This window comes from Panulirus ornatus, chromosome 67 (genome assembly GCF_036320965.1).
Source record: "Panulirus ornatus isolate Po-2019 chromosome 67, ASM3632096v1, whole genome shotgun sequence".
Taxonomy (NCBI): Eukaryota; Metazoa; Arthropoda; class Malacostraca; order Decapoda; family Palinuridae; genus Panulirus; species Panulirus ornatus.
This window is the reverse complement of record NC_092290.1, coordinates 11,464,000-11,485,999: the sequence shown is the minus strand read 5'-3', so window position 1 is coordinate 11,485,999 and position 22,000 is coordinate 11,464,000. Positions and strand designations below refer to the sequence as shown.

At 42.0% G+C, this 22,000-nt stretch overlaps 1 protein-coding gene across 5 annotated transcripts in view; it reads right to left on the bottom strand.

Moving 5' to 3' along the window:
* LOC139747164 (uncharacterized) overlaps positions 1 to 22,000 on the bottom strand; it is a 92,363-nt gene that overhangs the window by 7,156 nt on the left and 63,207 nt on the right. For 2 of the 5 annotated variants that reach the window (XM_071659118.1, XM_071659120.1), the window contains exons 18-29: positions 21,553 to 21,748; positions 20,602 to 20,823; positions 19,124 to 19,318; positions 18,465 to 18,641; positions 17,959 to 18,098; positions 16,105 to 16,214; positions 15,474 to 15,582; positions 13,884 to 14,006; positions 12,800 to 12,906; positions 12,063 to 12,218; positions 11,114 to 11,291; positions 7,757 to 7,875 (exon numbers count right to left, since the gene is read on the bottom strand). In XM_071659118.1, the coding sequence (XP_071515219.1) occupies positions 7,757 to 7,875; positions 11,114 to 11,291; positions 12,063 to 12,218; positions 12,800 to 12,906; positions 13,884 to 14,006; positions 15,474 to 15,582; positions 16,105 to 16,214; positions 17,959 to 18,098; positions 18,465 to 18,641; positions 19,124 to 19,318; positions 20,602 to 20,823; positions 21,553 to 21,748 (1,832 nt within the window). Of the gene's footprint in view, positions 1 to 2,247; positions 3,917 to 7,141; positions 7,244 to 7,756; positions 7,876 to 11,113; positions 11,292 to 12,062; positions 12,219 to 12,799; positions 12,907 to 13,883; positions 14,007 to 15,473; positions 15,583 to 16,104; positions 16,215 to 17,958; positions 18,099 to 18,464; positions 18,642 to 19,123; positions 19,319 to 20,601; positions 20,824 to 21,552; positions 21,749 to 22,000 lie in introns of those variants that run through there. The other 3 variants (XM_071659121.1, XM_071659117.1, XM_071659116.1) reach the window with 3 other exon arrangements.

The following is a 22,000-nucleotide window of genomic DNA, read 5'->3' as shown; positions in this document are numbered from 1 at the left end:
TCGATCATGAAGCAATGTGTACATCTCGATCATGAAGCAATGTATACAGCTTGATCATGAAGCAATGTGCACAGCTCGATCATGAAGCAATGTGTACAGCTCGATCATGAAGCAATGTGTACAGCTCGATCATGAAGCAAAATGTGTACAGCTCGATCATGAAGCAATGTATACAGCTCGATCATGAAGCAATGTGTACAGCAAATAAAACTAAGCATTATGCCAATGATAAACCATGGATTTGTTTGTATTTTACATGGGTGTACGTTTGAATTCATTTTGACTACCAAGGGGAATGAATCTTAAGTATGAACTGGCTACCATGTCTTTTATCTAGTTAGTATACAAAGTGAATTGAAAGGGAAATGAAGTCGAGACAAACGGAAACATGTAATATTCATTCCAGAGCAATCTTGTGCATTGCATGCATTGTTGAAACTTCTTAAAGAGACAAGTAAAACAGTGTCATAACGGATTAAGAACATTTGCCTTATTTTAGAAAACTGGTTTAGTAGGTTTTCCTTGTCATGAATGTTAGAGGTGTCTCTGCGTGCTGTAATACAGATGTTGTCCACTGAAATACATGACCATGATGTAACACAAGGTGCTGTAGTTGACTGAAGTGTAAGTTCAGTGTCAAAAAGGACGTTGTAGTTGACTGTGTGTATGTACCTGTTCCAGCCCATGCATATGGTTGGTTGTGAATTCCTAGTTGAGATAATTATTGTATCCAGGTAGTTGTAATCCCTTGTTTACATGAGGATTGTAGCAAGTAGTATGTCCCTGGAGTGGAAGTGGTGTTGTTGCTCACATTTTGTACGATCATGGTATAGTGCAGGTCTGTAAGGAAGTTTCTCAGACTAAACAGTACAAGAATGAGGACACTGGCATGACCAGGCCCTTATTTTTTCCAAGTATCTTTATTGACACACTTCCACAGCCTTCCACCTTAGTGTTTCCCCTCCTCATCTTAGTTCATCATTCTCCTCCTCCATAGCTTTCATCCCTTATCTGTCTCTTCATTCTCCCCCTCCACAGCCTCCCTCCCTTATCTGCCTCTCCACAGCCTCCCTCCCTTATCTGCCTCTCCACAGCTATCCTCCCTAGAAGAATGACCCTCCACAGCTTCCCTCCCTAGCTTAACCTTAATATCTTTCCTTCCTAGTCTAACCCTCCACAGCCTCCCTCCCTTATCTGACACTCCACAGCCTCCCTGCCTTATCTGACCCTCCACAGCTATCCTCCCTTGAAAGACCCTCCACAGCTTCCCTCCCTAGAGTGCCCCTCCATTGCCATCTTCCCTAGTCTAACCCTCCACAACCTTCCTCTTAGATGGTCTGTCCCTCCCAAAGCCAACCTCCTCCGTCTGCTCTTCAAAACCTTTCTCTCCAGTCTTATTTCTTTTACGGAAGACTCAGTTACCTCAATTCGCTACAACCCACTAATCCTATTATTCTCTGGCCTATTCTTTCATTCTCTTTCTTTAATGGTCTCTTGGGATTTCATAATTTCATTCCTTTTTCTCTGTTCAGTCTGTATCTATGAGGAAGGGAGGTACTCTTGTACTACCCTCGGCAAATACGCCGGTCTCCAAATGCATCTGCGCCCTCACCTTGCTTAAGATTTACGTCAGGGCTCAGTTTTCTACCTCTACATAATGTACGGTCATGTAACTTCATATGCAAATGGGTACTCATTAGGACTTCAGCATCCCACTACCAGTAGAGTCAGCGTGACCCACATTTCATATCACTGAAACAAACTGCGTCGTTGGAGAGGACCTGAGTAAATACTTTTATGCAAGTTCCATTTTAACTCAGTTTTCTTTTTACGTGTTTTTTAATCTTCATTTGATATTTCTTACGTTTTTTTTAATCTTCATTTGATATTTTTTACGTTTTTTTAATCTTCATTTGATATTTTTCCTAAGTCTGTTGATCATTCACTTTTTTTTCACTGAATCAATTAATCAGAGTCTCTCTCTCTCTCTCTCTCTCTCTCTCTCTCTCTCTCTCTCTCTCTCTCTCTCTCACACACACACACACACATCTCTATCTGTTAGTCTCTTAACCTTGTTCGTTCAACTCTTTCTCCATGAAGTGCATTAATCATTCAAAAAAAAAGTGAATTACTTTCCTATATATAAACTCATATACAACTACAGCTAATGCTATCCCTTCCTACAGCAATGTTGATCCCCTCTAAACAGGCAGAATACAAACATGATGATGAATGACATATGAAAAGTTAATGATGTTCATGATATATGAAAAAGTTAATGATGTTCATGATATATGAAAAAGTTAATGATGTTCATGATATATGAAAAAGTTAATGATGTTCATGATATATGACAAAGTTAATGATGTTCATGATATATGAAAAGTTAATGATGTTCATGATATATGACAAAGTTAATGATGTTCATGATATATGACAAAGTTAATGATGTTCATGATATATGACAAAGTTAATGATGTTCATGATATATGACAAAGTTAATGATGTTCATGATATATGAAAAAGTTAATGATGTTCATGATATATGACAAAGTTAATGATGTTCATGATATATGACAAAGTTAATGATGTTCATGATATATGAAAAAGTTAATGATGTTCATGATATATGAAAAAGTTAATGATGTTCATGATATATGAAAAAGTTGATGATGTTCTTGGAGAACTGAGAATCTTAGGTTCTTTGTTTTACTGTCCATAGTATTAAAAGAAGGAATGAAAATGAGCTTTTATTTAAAAATCAAATTTTGCTTGGAATCATTTTTTTAATGAGAGACTCTTACATGACATGTAACTCTGTTGACAAACACATGCAGTTTTCAAGGGATCTATTTCTAACAACAAAACGGCGTTTTACACAACTCCCTCCACTGAACTCAAAAAAGATAAACTTCATTAAAGAAAACTCACGTATTTTCTTAAAAAAAAACTCACGTATTTTCTTAAAAAAAAATTCACGTATTTTTAAAAAAAAAACACGTATTTTCTTAGTAAAAAAAACTCACGTATTTTCTTGAAAAAAAAAAACACGTATTTTCTTAAAAAAAATTCACGCATTTTCTTAAAAAAGAAAAAAAAAGCCACAAAGTACAGCCGACATGATATTTACCATCAAAATTGTCCTAATTTTCATACTGATCAATTGTGTCTTATTCCAGAAATGAATTTACTTTCTCACTCTGCAAGCGTAAGGTACAAAGTACATACATGAAGCAAAGGAAATGTAGAAAAAGTGAACCAAAAAAAAAAACACTTTCAGTGTGAAAATATTAAATTGCTCAAAGGCATACGAAGGGAAAATTGTCCCCATACAAGATGCTTGTGGCAAACACTATGACAATCAAATTCTCTAAGTGCACCAAAAAACAGAAGAAAGAAGAGTTGCACAACACATTGACATATCTGGAAACACACACCCACACGGGTGTCTTAGTTGCTGGCATCTGACAACATCTGCTGGGAGTCCACATCCTCAGACTCAATAGGGATGATACTGTGAGTCGTCCTACTACTAGCACTGCCGATCCCGGAGGATGCAGCGCGTCCAACAGGGCTCTGAGGGACATCGGTCGCTGGTTCCTTTGGATCCTCCACAACGTCTCTTGTGCTCTCTTGGGTCGCAGCTTGATTCTGGGGCGAGGTGGTGCCTCGAATCTTAAGGATGGTAGTGCCTACAATCGGAGTAGCCCTTCCTCCTGAAGGGGTAGCTCTTCCCAGTGAAGAGGTAGCTCTCCCGAGCGAAGAGGTAGCTCTCCCGAACGAAGAAGCAGTTCTGTCATTTGCAGAAGTTATACTCCCCTCTGCGGAGGTGAACTGGCTTGCGGAGGACGTGGCGCTGGCAGGGTGGCGAGTCACTTGTGCCACAGTTGGCTTGCTACCTACAGGTGTTATCAGCCTGCAGGTGTGAGACAGGAGGGGAATGTTCACAAAATGTCCGACAGTGTCACAGGTGAAGATATACAGGTAGACACTGCATACTGAACAGTTTTATGGACTGAACACAATATCCTCAACCTATTTTCTGGCCAATGTTTATTTGATCTACCTGAACTGATATTCCAAACACCAGGGGTTGTATTTGGAGAACATGCTGGATGCTTGCGTTGTCTTAAAGTTAAGTCATGCTTTTTTTTCCCCCTGTTGCCATGCACTGTAGAGCAGAGGCATTCATTCTTCTTGGTAACTTCTGAGATGCAATAGACGAGACACACTGAAAACAGCCGTAACAAAGGTGGTGTTCCTCTTTTATTTTTTTTTTTGCCCCGATGCAACTGAACCGATGCGATTGCTACTAAAAGCATGCTTAGTGATTCTAAATTAAGCATTGTTATATATATATATATATATATATATATATATATATATATATATATATATATATATATATATATATATATATATCAGTTTCTGCATTTCTTATCACCTGAAGTTGGTAGACCAAGAACAACCAGTCAAAACTTTTCACCAGGGTTGATACGAGCACTGCTGGTATAGGTTGAGGTAAAGGGGTACAGCATGGCAGGATAAAGACTTATGGAAGTTAGTGGAAAAGGAAAAGGATCAGCAGGATATGCTAAATTTACCAGAAAATAGCTATGAATTAAAGACAAAAAGAGTGTAGAAAATAGAGTCCTAAAGAGAGAAAGATAAAAAGAAAGGCATATGAACAAAAGGGAAGGAAATGAGGTTTTTTGCAGGAAATACAAATTTATTAGAGATAAATGATGTACTCTGTGAAGGGGTAGACAAGGGAGATAAATGATGTATACAGAGTGAGAATTTATCTGACAAGTTCTGGAAGACTGTTAGTAACAAAGTGCTGTGCAAAGTGTGTAAGATCGTCACTGTTGTGGAAGGTGGTGTCAAATATCTTTTATGTGAGGATATGTTAGGGTATAGTGTCAAATGCTTTGTTCATGTCTAATGTCTTTAAAGCTGCGCACAAACTTTTTTTCTAACTCAGAGCAAGTTACATTTCAAGATGATGTCTGTGAAAAGGAGGAACATCATTTGGGAAAGACAGCTATGACAAGGCTTAAGTAGTGTATTTTCATAATTGACATATATTGGATGTACCTTGTTACAACAATGTCTTGTTAAGTTTAAAACAGGGAGAGACATTTCAGATGAAGTAAATAAACCACCTACAGAGAAAAAGAGTTTCTGTGAGGGAGGCCACTTTTGATAAAGCTGAAGAAGTATCTAGAAGCAAATGATGAAGAGGTAGTAACTCAATAATCTAAGTGGGGAAAATAAAACTACTATAGTGATGATGAGGAGCCATTTAGCTTTCCTCATGTGAGATCCAGACAGTCAGGTACTTATTTGGGGGAGAGCACATACTTGCTGAAGGCAATGGGAAGCCAAATTGGTCATGCTCAAAAAAGTATATAGAGCAAAGAGTGCAGTTGGAGGGGAAACTTGACCGTTTTCTTTTGGGGGAATTTAAGCTGTCACTGCATAAATAGGGTCCATATGGCTTTGTCAGTGCCTGAGGATTATACAAGTGTCACCTTTATAGACATTATTAACAACGATTTAGAAATGAGTACTCAGACAATAGCCCATCCTCGTACAACATTACCCAACACCAACGTATTGACCAAGAAGTCAAAAAAAGAAAAAAATAATTGCCCAACACTCATCCTAATTTTGATATTAGGAGGGTACATCACCCCTTTCAACAACCCCCTCCCCTTTGAATTCTTTTCCCCCGAGTGCAGTTGTGAGAATACAGTGCGACCAGCAATGTATAATGACCGAAATAATACAACAGACGTTTTAGAAGCAAATATGACAATCCATTGTTAAACGTAGCCTTGGACTGATTGACATTGTATATGTCTGGCCTTGTTATTGGTGAATAAATTCTCAATATGTAAACCACAAATAAATTTTTTTATCACATTTTCATTTTTTTTTGCAAACGAATAAATCTAATATGTAAACCACAAATAACAGAACTTTATTATCTATTTTGGAAACATGAATAAATTTTCAATATGTAAACCACAAATAAGATTCTTTCAATTTTTTGCAAACATAGAAAAAAAAGAACACACGCTCCAATTAGCAAATCAGATTTTTTTTTCGATATCTTGCCGCAAAAGCAAAAAGCTAATTTCATTATCCTTATATATCTTTTCCAAAATACACACAAAAAGTAGTAACCAGTTGCATTTTCGAATACGGTATCTAAATGTTTTAAAATCTCTTATGAATATCAAAGACAGAAAAATTCATTACAGTAAATAAATCTCATAAATACTATCTTAATTTCTTTCTACTTCAATCATGTCCTTCAAGAGGCATAGAAGAACAAAGAACCTAAGATTCATATCTGTTAAATTTTTGTGGTGGGTATTTAACATATGATGGGTGGACTCTTAGATACATTTCAGATGAAGATGCTTGAAAAATGACTTAGGATCAGATGCAATAGATGATTTTATTCATGGAAGCTGTATGAAAGAAAATGATAGTTTCGCCTGTAAAGTGAAAAAATAAAAGAAGCAAGAAGACCTTTTGTAAGTGTGTAAGTCCATGTTTTACTTACACACACACACGAGTATAAGTTGAGTAGGTAATAAGTTCAGAAACTGTGTCCACCTGACCCACTCCGAAGTGATTGGGAAAATAGAGTAATGATGATAAATAGTCTGACAGGTCAGTGTGGACCACAGATTGAAAACAAGATAAATTACATGCTAGTGGCTGAGGCTTAATTAGAAGTCCATATATCCCCCCTCTGGTATAATGCTTTGGCCATTGACCTGATAGGAAAGAGAACCATCAGGTCATGACCTGATAAGTAAGAGAACCATCATACCCAGGGGTCATGCCATCATGTTCAAGGGAGAGAGAAAAATAACAGCTTTTGAGTGCTTGGAAATTTTTATGGTTGACATGGCTAGGACGGGTCTGTCTACCAACTTTCTACGAAGAGCGAGTAAAGTCTCCAGCTATGCGAGGCTTCTAAAAGCTGTAGCCTACATGCCTATTAGCTCTAAGAGACTTAAAGAAGAAAAAAAAATATACGATCTTGAGTAAGGTTGGTCAACAGATGCAGAAAGTGGGTTGTCCCTTGTACCTTTGCAATGGGACTACCTGGTAAGGCTACCTGGGTTGTGTATAAGCTGGCTACCTAAGCTACTGATGAACAACTGAACGTATTGAGAAGGATCCTGCACTGCGGCCAGCCACGGATGCGCTTACAAGTTGTCTGCAAGATGTTAAATGTCATTGAACATAAACAGGGAGAGCAAGTGACGGAATCACAAACTCATTTTGGATGAAAAAAGTGATAAAAATATTAATCCTTGAAAAATACAACTATGTAAAAAAGGACTAATGTGCTTTAAAGCCAAACTGAGTGCTTTTTACGTGTCTATGTTGTGTCCAGTCCATGGGCAGGTCAACACTTCATAGACAACAGTAAACAACTAATACCTTTAATCCTGTTTTCTCAAAAGTGGCTTAAGGCAGAGAGACAGAGAGTTAAGAAGAAGGTGGCAACACTGGCAAACTACATGTGTAAATACTGTGCTCAAGATAACCCAACCCACTCAAGGTAAAAATGTGTTGATCAAAGCAAGTCATCAAGTTTGCCATCTGAAAAAAAAAAAATAAATCATGAAACTACGGCACACAAGAAGTACCTTAAAGGTGCTGTCACCCTCACATTGACCCTCTGCCTGAGGGTGTGTTAACTGAAGCTGCTGAGAGCAAACCTAACCTGGCGGAGGTGGAAGGAGTGGTGGGGCTTACACGGGACTTGGCACTGAAGCTGAAAATCTCGCTTCGTTTGTAGGTGAGCTCAGTACCACAGCACAGTCGGTGCATCTTGGTGCGGAACTGTGGGTAGGAGGAAGGATTAGAAGAATGGTCACTCACTGTGGGTAGGAGGAAGGATTAGAACAATAGTCACTCACTGGGCTGCAATAGATACTAGGGAATCAAATGCTTTAGTACAGAAACACTGAAGTGGTTGAATCCTTTTCTTTTTTTCCCCCTCTTAAGCGTCATTGCCTCTTGCTCTGGAAATGTTGGTAGGGCAAAAGATTAGACAATGGTCCCCCACTGGGCTGCAAGACACACTAGGAAATTAATTGCTTTAGTACAGAACACCGAAATGGTTGAATTCCTCGTATTTTCTAAAGGTATTAGTCAAAATAAATGTCACTTGAGGAGGAGTGACAGGTAACACCCAAAACCCAAATGGTAGGAAGTCAATTAATGATTAAATGATTAATAATTGAATGCATGATTTGCTTCTCCTCAAGTCATTATACCACCCACTTTCTTTTTATTGCTAATTGAAATAACAATGATGACCAAATTGGGTCCTAACCCACTGGCTATACAGAGTCTAATTCACGAGTAAATGATGAAAGTTCTCTGATGGTAGACTTACCATTCCTGTGGTTCATACCTGAGTGAATGTGAAGTGTTGAGGGTCAGCCAAGACAATACGCTCTCAATGATTGCAACTTGAAATAAACGGTCATACAGTCATAAGTTCTCTATAGTTGCTGTTACTAATGGCGTACCACAGGAGCTTCGGACAGATCCTCGCTTGTTTTATGAACGAGGTAGCGCCGGGAAATAGACGTATGAAAGGCCACATCCGCTCACATCCACACAAGAGCTGTTATGTATAATGCACCGAAACCATAGCTAGCTATCCACATCCAGGACCCCTTGACGTTTCATATGCCCTGGTTCATCCATTGACAGCACGTCTACCCGAGTGTACCACATCGTTCCAGTTCACTCTAGTCCGTGTACGCCTCTCACCCTCCTGTATGTTCAGATCCCGATCACTCAAAATCTTTTTCTCTCCATCCTTCCACCTCCAATTTGGTCTACCGCTTCTCCTTTTCCCCCACTATCTCTGACACATATATCCTCTTTTTCAACCTTTCCTCACTCATTCTCTCCATGTGACCAAACCATTTCAACATACCCTCTTCTGCTCTCTCAGCCACACACTGTTTTTGTCACACATCTCTCTTAACCTTTATGACTTACTCGATCAAACCACCTCACACCACATATTGTCCTTAAACATTTCATTGCCAACACATCCACCTTCCTCCGAACAACCCTATCCATATCCCAGAACCTTCGCCCCCTCCTTCACCCTGTGCCCCACTTCAGCTTCAATGATTTCATTCGCTACCAAGTCCACTCCCAGATATCTATATACTTCACTTCCTCCAATTTTTCTCCATTAAAATTTACCTCCCAACTAACATGTTCCTCAACCCTACTGTACCTAATAACCTTGCTCTTATTCACATTTACTCTCAACTATCCCTTTTCACACACTTTTCCAAACTCAGTCACCAACTTCTGCAATTTCTTACTTGAATCAGCCACCAGTGCTGTATAATCGGCGAACATCAACTGACTCACTTCCCATGCCCTCTCATCTTCAACAGACTGCATACTCACCCCTCTCTCCAAGGCTCTGGCATTTACCTCCCTAACCACCCCATCCATAAATATATCAAGCAACCGTGGGGACATCACGCACCTGCTGCAGACTAATCATCACTAGGAACCGGCCTTTCTCCTCTCTTCCTATACCTACACACTCATTACACCCTTTATAAAAACTTTTCACTGCTTCTAGCAACTTACCTCCCACATCATATATTCTTAATATTTTCCACAAAGCATCTCTATCGACCCTATCATATGCTTTCTCCAGATTCATAAATGCTACATACAAACAATTTGTTTTACTAAGTATTACTCACGTACATTCTTCAAAGCAAACACCTTATTCACATATCCTCTACTACTTCTGAAACCACACTACTTCTCCCAAATTCCTTCACTTTCTCAATCAATACCCTCTCATACAACTTACCAGGCATACTAAACAAACTTATTCTCTGTACTTTGAACACCACCTTTATCCAATTTTCCTTTATTCACTGGCAATATACATACCTTTCGCCAATCCTCGGCCACTTCACGGTGATCAGTACATACAATGAATATCCTTAGCAACCACTCAACAACACAGTCTCCTACTCACTTCATCACTACCTGTTATCACATCCCCTTTTGTCCTTTTCACCGATGTTCCCATTCACTCTCTTGTCTTTCGCACATTATTTATCTCCTTCCAAAACATATCTTTATCCTCCCTAAATCTTAATGATACTCTTTCATCCCAACTCTCATTTGCCCTCTTTTTCATCCCCTGCACCGCCCTCTTGAGAACTTCCACTTTCTCTTGTACATCTCTCAATCATTTGCACTCCTTCCCTGTAGGTACTACCCAAGTGACTCTCTTTTCTCTTTCACTAGCAACTTTAATTCTTCCTTCTGCCACTCAATACCCTTTCCAATTTGCCCAACTCCCACACTGCTTCCCTAAATACATCCCATTCCTCATCCACTCCCCTTATTTCATTTACACTCCATCTCTCCCGGTATTTCTTAAAACGATTCTCCTTTCCAAGCACACTTACTCTTAACACTCTCTTCTCCCTGACATTGTTTCCTCTTTTTTTAAAAAACCTTTATAAACCTTCAACCTCGCCTCCAAAAGCTAGCGATCAGACATCCCACCAGCTACCCCTCTCAGCACATTTACATGTAAAAGTCTCTCTCCTTTACACGCCTATCAGTTGACATGTAATCTAATAATGCTCATTGACAATGGCTCCTACTCACATACATATACTTATGTATACGTAGGAAATAATTACCAAGGAAATGAAAACATAGGAAAATTGTTCCAAGACACAACCAGCGATCCAGGCCAACCCCCACAACGCAACCCCCCTTAACCACATAGCACCCCATCCTTTACCTTTAACAGTCACTGTTGGTTAGGTCAGTGTGTTGCCCACGATGGTAGACGCTGGACGGCGGTGCATCGTTGTGGTGTTGGGATCTAGATAACTTTGTTAAGTACTGGGATCTGATGAAGTGCATTGTCGCCACGAAACATGTCGTGCCACATTCAACACACAAACATCATTTCAACATACCACAACACTTTCCCTCATGCCACATACCAGCAATGTCTCACTACCACCACATCAAGCTAACACTCACTGAAATGTCTTACCGTGTCATCGAACCAAGTCCTGGCACAGATAATGGTTAGGGCGAGAATGACGGTGAAGGCGCAAAAGGTGAAGAGAAGAGCCTCCTCTCGGAGCTGATAAAAGGCAACTCCCGTTGCCCATGCCACTGACAACTCCACTGTCAGCGCGAGCACGACCCACCTGAGCTTGTGGCTGTCACTGTCGAGAGAGGGAGACACATTACTGTGAGGCGAAACTCGTTTCCTGTGAAATTTGACAGGTTAATCATAACGTAAACACCGCATCCATTGTCAACATGAATATTCATAATGTATGCTCGTTCTGGAATCTAAAGTTTTGAATACAAGGAAGGAAGTTTACAAGGAGAGTGTGTGATAGTACGATTAAATAGGCAGGTGTGAGAGGAAAACTACCTGTGACATGAAGAGATAGATGGAAGAATATTGGAGGGAGAGAAGTGGGGGAAGAATGGGTGGGATGGTGTATGTGATGGAAGAATATTGGAGGGAGAGAAATGGGCGAAGAATGTGTGGAATGGTGTATGTGATGGAGGCATACTGGAGGGAGAGAAATGGGGGGAGAATATGTGAAATGGTATATACGAAGGGAAGAATGCTGGAGGGAGAGAAATGGGCGAAAAATGTGTGAAATGGTGTATGTGATGGAGGCATATTTCAAAACAGGTCAGACATCTTAAGTTTTGACATTGATATTATGAACTTGCAACCATCATTGTAGTTACTGATCTCCTCAACAGTTAACATTAATCTTCAGTGTGGGTGTAATACTTATCTAACCAAAACTGGATAACTGAGCCAAATGAAGGACTGTGTATGTAACTAATACGAGGGCTGGATTCCATCATCCGCTTGTCTCTCAGATAGCTACTTCATCTCCATGATACACTCACTGTAACATAGTCTTGCCTACGCTACCTCACACCACTGGACGTCTCTGTTATGTGTCTACCTCTGTCTTCCTCGCAGGTCAGCCGCTATCAGCTCCGGGGACGTCTCGGTCGTGGTGCACACGGTGTTCAGGAGAAGAAACACAATGGCAATGACCAAGATGAGGTTGGGGACGCTCTCCGTCCACACAGCTGCCCCCAGCGGGTTCAGCCAACAGCTGTTGGGGTGGTATGGAGGCGATAGTTAAAAACGAGATAATGACCATTTAAAGACATAAGACTGTTGACTATATATATATGTGATATCATATATGGATATGGTTAGTGCTCTGGGCCTACCTGGACACTTAGGTAGGTGGAGATGTCTAGCTCATGAGAATCTGGTTGTATGAGGGGCCTCACAGTGCAAGGACCATCTGAGCACAATATGTTTGTAATGACAATGATTCTTCATGTTTCATTGGCTAATGTGTGTGTGTGTATGTGTATGTGTGTGTGTGTCAATAGGTGCTTTGAATGACAAATATATATGTGGATTTTGAAAAAAGAAATTAGACCTAGCTATCACCTGCAGAGCCCAGTTTACTTAAGCAATCATGTCCCTCTGAAATAGAAAGAGAGAGAGAGAGAGAGAGAGAGAGAGAGAGAGAGAGAGAGAGAGAGAGAGAGAGAGAGAGAGAGAGAGAGAGAACACGAGAGTCAAACGAACAGTCCATTCTATACGTCCTCCTGCGCTTCGCCCTCCTCCTCCCTCCTCCTCATCCCTCCCCACTCCCCCTTCCTTCCTCACCCCACTCACTTGGCTTCCACGTAATCTGGGTACTGGCTGTGCACGAAGCCCGCTGACACGCCCACTATGAGGAGAGGCACGGCAAAACCCACAACCATCATCAGCCAGTTGGACTTCTGGCGAGGGGAGGAAAAGGAGACAGAAAGTTAAGTTAGTTTTCTGTTCTCGTGTTGACCTAAACAGAAGAACAATATATTATTGGTACCAACGGTGGAAGTGCTTTAGATAAAGGATGTCTTGTACTTACCTAAAATTATAAATGGTCTTATTGAGCAGAAGCTAAACATTGGGATATATATATATATATTTTTTTTTTCTTCGTATAGATCCCTAAGATGAGTCTTCATGGTAGAGAACACACACACACACATACACACACACACACGAGCGTAGAACTCTCTCTCCCTATACAGTTCATATAGGTAATTACGCACATACACACAGGTGTAAACACATGGTACATATATACAAGGTAAGAAGAAAATTTATATATATATATATATATATATATATATATATATATATATATATATATATATATATATATATATACATAAATACTCTTTTTAGTTACAGGACACGTTAAATGTTATGACGGGACAAAAAGAGAAAGTAAAGTAGAAGGAATAGAATGAAGTACAGTCTCTCTCTCTCTCTCTCTCTCTCTCTCTCTCTCTCTCTCTCTCTCTCTCTCTCTCTCTCTCTCTCTCATCCAATGCCCTGCCTGGGGGAAAAAGAGGAACATGCAATGGAACGACAACAGAAACTTTTAAAAAAAGAGGAAAACTTGAAACATGGTTGAAATCATTCGCTGATGAACTGTGGATCGATCAATAACCCATGTAGAGCAGGAGAGGAGAGTGGATCGATCATAACCCATGTAGAGCAGGGGGGAGAGTGGATCGATCATAATCCATGTAGAGCAGGAGGGGAGAGTGGATCGATCATAACCCATGTAGAGCAGGAGGGGAGAGTGGATCGATCATAACCCATGTAGAGCAGGAGGGGAGAGTGGATCGATCATAACCCACGTAGAGCAGGAGGACAACTGAGGAGAGCAGTTCCCACTAGGGGAACTTACGGATCCACTGACCTGGAAGGGACTTCGAATGTGGATAACGAGGAGGTGGGCGATCGTGAGCGCCTCCAGCATCAGGAACATGAAGGCACACATGAACAAGAAGTGTAGCACAACAGCCACCACCATACAGCCGATCTGCGACAGAGAAGAGGAAGAAACACAGTCAAAATCACTCACGTCCACCACACCACACGACCAACCTGTGGTGATTCTGTTGTGGTATTCCCTCTCGTTTTCTTTTTATACTTACGAAGACGTAGCTTGAAAAAGGATCAGAGATATAGAATTGTACCATTTAGTGCAAATCTTTTTGGGGAAAAAATCAAGTTATTTTTGTTATCAAACGTAACGTTGGCGAAAATTTTTAAAGTTTGATACATAAGTTATTCTTATCAAAAGTGACGGTGGCGAAAATTTTTAAAGTTAATATATATTCTCAGTTAAAGAGAAAATTTATATATCGTGTGTACAGTACGAGGTCTATATAACTATAGTCATTACAGTGTTACTGGCCCTCACATATACCTGACCAACCTGGTCATGGAGTGTGGAATTGCGACCACTCAAGACTTGGTGAATTAACCATTTCCTGTACATAATAACACTGACTACTATAATACTCAGACACCATGTATATGAATGGTACATACCACTTGCTAAATCCCACTTGAAAAGAGGGAAAGTGAATGATATATTAATGACCCTTTTATACATAGTAATCAACATGTGTACGGGTTGATCACTGGCCGCCAGGGAAGTCAACCTCGCCCTCTGGGGTCGAGCCGAAAGGATAGACAATTACGAACATGATGCACAACGGAGTGATAGGACTCTGCCACCATATGTATAAGACCCTCACAGTAGCTCCTGTAACGTCTGTTTCGTCAGTAGTTTCCAGTGATAATCATGCAACATATGCAGTTCAACCAGAGGTATTGGCAAATGTGGTCTGTTCCCGAGATTTCGATTATGATGGAGTACATAATAAGCTGGAAAATATACATAACCATACATTCAATACATACAACTATCTAAAGCTAATAAAAGAAAATGAGAATTTGGGAATTCTATCTATGTGCATTTCGTATGGTGATGAAGTGAAAAAGACTTAGTTTCCCCTAAAACGTTTTCTGTGTAAAGGTAATTTCTTTCAAAGAAAACAAATGTTTGCTATAACTACACTAGATTTTTTCATACCCACCTACCCACTCATACACACACACACATCTCTGGCGAGACCTAATCATAGTCCGAGTATGAAATGAAGTACAATCTCTTTGAGATCTTCTTGCTACATAGGAGTCCATTATTACCCTGCACCTGACTGGTGTGCAGCTTTGAAAATGCAGGAGCTACCAAAAGAAAAAAAAATCCTTGTGTTATATAATCAATAACACACACACGCACACACACATATATATATATATATATATATATATATATATATATATATATATATATATATATATATATAGTTCAAGCTGGGACATTTAACGAAGCAGAACCTCGCTCAGTTACCACAAGGCCAGGTGCCTGACGAAGGTATGAGGGCAATGAAACACGAGACATCGAGGAACCACACCAGGACACACACACACTCACCTCGTTCTCTGGGTGGATCTGGCTGGGGTGAGCCAGGATAAGGTTGAGGTAGGCGGCCAGCAGGGTCGACTGGAAGCCAAGCTGGGCCACGCAGTCCTGGTAGAACATCCTGTCGACCATAGATAATGAGAGGGACATTAATACTCACATGTCCGTGTGTGTGTGTGTGTGTAAGGGTGTGTGTGTGTGTGTGTGTGTGTGTGTGTGTGTGTGTTGTGGTACAATCTACTATGTCTAATCGTACATATATTCAGTTAGAGACTACATGCCTATAAAGAGACTACAAAGAGACTACACCAACCCATCAGATATGAACCCTCATGTGCATGGAAACATCATACCCCATATATGAAACCTCAGATATTCTATCTTTTATAAAAATCCTCAAATACTACACCTCATATATGAATTCTCAAATGCTATACCCCATATATGAATCCTCATATACTATACCCCATATATGAATCCTCAAATGCTATACCCCATATATGAATCCTCACGTGGTAGTAGACGTTACCTCAAGATTTGAGAACTCATTCACAAGTCTCAAGGTATGAAGTGTGTGCTTAACAAAGCTGACTCGAGCGGTGTTCTGACGTTCAACCAGACAGCGACCAGCCAGCGTACTTACCCAGTAGCGAAGAAGAGGAGCATCGTAGCGATACAGGAGGCCACCAGGACCGAGTTGCACACCAGCTGTATAACGCCGTCTCTACCCAGGGGTGTCGAACCCAGTACCAGCTGGTGGAGTGGAAGGGAAAGGAAGAAATGATGATAACAAGATCATTAGCATTAATGGGAAGAAACCCCCACTTACACACGCAAGTCATGCAGGAGCAGTCGTCATGGGTGTGTGACGGGTGCCTGGAGAGAGAGAGAGAGAGAGAGAGAGAGAGAGAGAGAGAGAGAGAGAGAGAGAGAGAGAGAGAGAGAGAATATGGTGTGTCTCAGCTGATACCATTTCTCCTCTTGCTAAGACATTGGAGGGATAATCCCCATCTACACCACAAGTAGAACTATGCCTCCTCCAGGTGTTTCTTCTGCTCGTCTTTTACACCAGCCGTGATACAGATGGTAATTCAGAACTCCACAGATACTCTACAGAGGTGATATATTAACCTGTTTTGTCGAAGGGAAAGCAGAGATAGACGATGAAAAATATGATGGCCAGAGAAAGTAGGAGGATGTTGGTCTTCTGTTTACATAGCACTGAGAACAGTGAGTGTAAACAGAGAGTGAGTGGGTCTACAGATACACATGGAGGTACGTGGCAAAGACAGATGACAGTAGATCTGATGATTCTGTGGTGAGGTTAACTGATGATGGCAAGTGATAGTACACTAGATTCCTATTGTAGATCGATACAGACGAGACAGTAAAGGGGAGAGGGAAAAATGATGTGTTGGACCTCCTTAAAGCATTGGTTATGAATATTCATTGTACGATAAGAGAACAAGTGATAATGAAGATCTAAAGGGATAGAAGAAGAAAGGAGAGGAGGGTTTGGTGGGTCGTTTTCAAGGAGGAGAGATATACTCAGCAGGTGTGTAGACTCTAGAGGGTTGGAACGTCCAATAGACAGCATCCCACTCTCCTATTGACAGTGTGTACAATTTAAACACGAGTTCCGATCTATGCTTATAGACAGCACTGACATTCAAATATAAACGTCATATTTATGAATAAGAAGAAGGGGGGAACTGTCCTACACAACCCCTTTACATATGTAGTCTGACCTCTTTCGCACCTATCACACATCTTAGGACCATCTGCTGTGAGAGAGAGAGAGAGAGAGAGAGAGAGAGAGAGAGAGAGAGAGAGAGAGAGTCTCCCTTAGTGTCGCATACAAGAGTCGAAGTGATTCATCAATATCAGACGTAGTTGTAAGGACGAAGGTGATCAATCGAGAGTACATGATCATCTTAGCCATGTTTCTCGAAAGAAAAAAAAAGAATATTGGTTGTAGTAAAGAAGCGCAAGTCAATTAGTCCAGATGTAGCAACCTCTCTCTCTCTCTCTCTCTCTCTCTCTCCTACGAATGATGTATGAGTGAACGTCGTGCTGGAGGCGGTGCTGGAGAAGACGTCGTAGTCTTCAGGTGTTTGGGTATTATGACCTTCGAGATAACCTCCACCTTACCTCATCCAGTGGTGGCCTCATGTCCCCCACATTCTCTCCCAAGTGGACACCCAGTGGCGGCCTCATGTCCCCCACATACTTTCACAAGTGGACACCCAGTGGTGGCCTCGTGCCCCCACATACTCTCACATGTTTACACCCAGTGGTGGCCTTTTGTCCCCTACACACTCTCACAAGTGTGTACCCAGTGGTGGCCTCGTGCCCCCACATACTCTCACATGTTTACACCCAGTGGTGACCTCATGTCCCCTGCATACTCTCACACGTTTACACCCAGTGGTGGCCTCGTGTCCTCTACATACTCTCACAAGTGGACACCCAGTGGTGGCACGACGCGCGGGCTTACCTCCTCCGGGTCAGGTTGTGTCTCATTTCCGGCGGTGGTGAAGATGGGGAACTCAGGGTACATTGAGACATACCCGTCGCCGTAGTCTGCCTTCAGGTCGATCGTGTAGGAGGTGTCTGGCAGGAGCTGTTCGAGCGTCACTGCCGAGGGAATAGCCTCCATTAGCCCAACGATGTGTGTGGGGAAAGAAAGATGTTTTTAAAAGGTTCTATGGCCTTTATATTCTCCTTTAATCTATCTTACATACGTATGTCTGTCACTAAGATGGTGTCTTTCAAGGATAATTAGGTACTAATGGCTTACTGATTTCCAAAGCCACGACATGAAAGCCTGAGACACTGTCCTCAGTAATACGACTAAAGGCACGACATGAAAGCCTAAGACACTGTCCTCAGTAGTACGACTATGACCTCGTCAGATCAACGCTACCAGAGGCGAGATTCGCGTCTGTCTCTGGTGCGTCGCGCGGGTGGAAGGATCTCCCTTCCCCTCTACCACGACCTTACCTGGCGGGTGACTGGCGAACACGACGAGGCGCTCCGCGTTGTATCGAACCTCCTTCGTTCTCAAGTACCGGACTCTGTACGTGACCTGCCACTTGACGGGTGTCGTGTCCCAGGTGACGGAGATCCAAGTGCTCCCGACGTTGGTCGTCAAGTTGAGGAAGGCCTTCTCCACGGCGACTGTGTGTGTGTGTGTGTGTGGAGGGAAGAAGGTTAGCAGTGGTTAACTGGAGTACTTACTTCAAGGACGGGTCATGAATGTTTCCGTAATTTACAACTATGCTTAGACATTTGGGTCAAGTAAACCTAGGTGTCATTTGCATCTTAATGGAAACTCTCATTGTGGCAGTGTGGACACCTGCTGCTGTTCTTAGAGGTAGATGATAAAACTCAGGTAGTTAAATCTTCTACGTTAACAGTAATGTATCGAAATGTTGGGGAGGAAAAGATCAAGTCTTGTTGTCCTTTGAAAACCTCATCCGAAGGCGCTCTCATCTTAGGTCCTCATACCACTGAAAGAGAGGGAAGGAAGAGGATGCGCCAGAGATCATCTCGTGGTATCCTTCTCCCCCTCTCCTTCGTCCTCCCTCTCTCTCTCTCTCTCTCTCTCCCACTCGGGTCATCATCCTCCTCCTCCTCACCCCATCGCCCTTCACCCTCACCTGGGACCCTGTAACTGCAGACTATCTCGTGGTGTTTGTTACACGGTTCTTCTACGACGGCTCGCATCGCCCTCGACACCATCAGGCACTCGGGGCCCAGGGAGTTGCTGTCGGGCAGGGGGTTTGTCGTCTCCAACCCGTCGTCCAGCGCTTCTTCAAGCTCGTTCTCGAGCAGAGCCGCGGAGTCGGCCTCGTCTGCGTGTGGTGGGGGAGTATGTTAGTACGGTCGGAGATTCTTACCAATGTACACATTCAGCAGCGACCTGCCTCAAGGGGAGAGGGATGAACAGCTAGGTTGACTGCGTCCTTTAGGAGCCAACTCTGGTTTCATTCACATCCAAATTATCTTCACGTGTTTATGGAACTGCTTTTAAAAGTTTGCGTCATTAAAAACACATTTGATTTAGGCATTGGTGGGACGAATTAGACCACAATGTGTTACTACAAACTCAATTAATCATACAGGGTGTTCCACAAAAATGTACTCACTTTGTCACACCCTATAACTCACTGATTTTTTTTCTTTTTTCAGATCCAATTAACCTTAAAAAAAAATTCATTGAGTTATAGGGTGTCAAAAAGTGAGTGTATCTTTTTTTGGGACATTCTGTATAGACTATTTCAAACAGCTATTAGCTTTAACAGCAATGTTAATGATCTTTGGGGAGAAATGTAATTAAGGTATACTAATCAGAAATCACTGCTCATGAGTGGCGGGTAATTTTGGAAAACTGGAACCATTTATACCTATTGAAAAATTGTGTTAAGATAACTTTTGTGTGGTTATATTAACTATTAAATTTGAAGAGATGTCGGTATGGATCAATGCCTAATTCTAGATGCCAGATATTCATATCTCCATGATTCTGATATCTTCACTTGTTCTGTCTTTGCTACACAGATGAAAAGAAAGAATTCAAATCCCACTCCTGGTCTAGGGACTTAAACCTACATCAGAATATGATACTGGATTAACAATCTTGACCTTCTGTCTGTAGATTACCCCAGAGCTAAGGGTTTCTCAAAATGTAGCAGGTTATACACACAGTCTGAAACGAGTAGGAAGTCAAATTGCACCAAAGTGGAGCCTTCGCTTGACCGAGTTTACAGGGAAGTAGTGGAAGGATCCACGCTCCAACAGACAATGGGTCTCAGAGTTAACCTCCTACCTGAAGACTTGCCCATCCAGAGGTTATCAACTGAAGCCTCGACTCTCTTAGCATTTCCAATTGAACCTTCGACCCTCCCGGAGTTCTCGACTGAAGCAATGACCCTTTTGAAGCTCTCACCTGAAACCTGGATCATCTGGAACTCACGCGAAGCACTGACTCTCCTGACGTTTTCAAATGAAGCTTCGACTCTCTCCCATCCAACGGAGTTCTCGACTGAAGCACTGATTCTTTACAAGCTCTCACCTGAAGCCTTGAATCTCCTGGAGTTCTTAACTGAGGCCGCTTTGACTATCCTGGCGTCCTCACCTGGAACCTTGAGTATCTCGGAGTTCTGAGAGATCCAGAGGTCGTCCTCGACCGTGTTGGCCAACTCCACCAGGAAGACCAGCTCTTCAACGCTGCTGACGGTGGCCAAGCTCCTCCCGTCTCCCTTGCAGTCCTCGCTGGCCGTGAGGGCGTTGACTTTCCTGTCCGTCGTCAGGAAGCAGTGGTCGCCCACCTGACACTCCATACATTCACAGGTCGGATCTGACGAGGCCACAGGAGGTTAGGGAGGCCGTCAGACTCAACGGAGTCGCGTTGAGAGAGAGAGAGAGATAGAAATGAAAAAGGAAAATGGGATGGCACTGATTTAAGTCACTATCAAGAATGATCATGCAATGAATTGGTCAGACTGGACACGATGTTGCTCAAGGCATCACGTCCTTAATTCGTAGCTATCTTGTCTTTTGCTTCAACCACATCACAAATGTCTTGGAGCTCATGGTGCCCTAGGGTTCTTCCGTCTCTAGAATTAACTCCTGCACTGAAATGATCATTTGGTGTCAAAAGAAAATAAAGAAATTGTGGACTTTTATTGGGAGAAAATGAGGGAGGATGTTTCTCTAGATTTCAGTCAGTGGCTTCGATACATATTCTTAGTTGTAGTTCACACCAGAGCTCTGGTGTCACTACCGATCATATCCTTGGCTTACATCAACACCCCGTCTCAATGGCCAGCCACAGACCAGCTTACATCACAATCCCCAACCTACAGAACATCTTACATCACAACCCACCACTCACAGACCACCTTATATCACAACCCACCACTCACAGACCAGCTTACATCACAATCCATAACTCACAAACCAGCTTACATCACAACCTACCACTCACAGACCACCTTACATCACAACCCACCACTCACAGACCACCTTACATCACAACCCACCACTCACAGGCCACCTTACACCAACGTCATGAAGCACCACTCACAGGCTGGGAAGGTGACGTTTTCCCTGCGCCTCCTGCCACCCACTTCCTTGACCAGGACGGAGTAGGTCTGGCCGATCTTGAAGCCGTGGAACTTGGCGCCCACGGCTTTGATGGTGCCCTTATGCATGGGCTCGGTGGGATGGGTAGTGTTGATGATCTCCAACTGAACATCGTCCTCCTCTCCGAACTCCGCCACCTTTAATGAACCAAAGTTTGAATAAGATCTTCCTGCTGGTTCTAGGCAAAACTTAGGTCCAAGGACACGACAACTCGTACAAATGGCGGAATTCCGTAAGGGAAAAACTGGTTTTATTTACGACGTACAGAATTACTTTAGTGACCGTGTCTAAAGAATGTTATTAGTGTCATTATTTCCAAAGTAATCCCAGGTTAATGATGCTGAAATGAAGGTAATTACGCGACATGATGATAGGGAGACTATATAAGA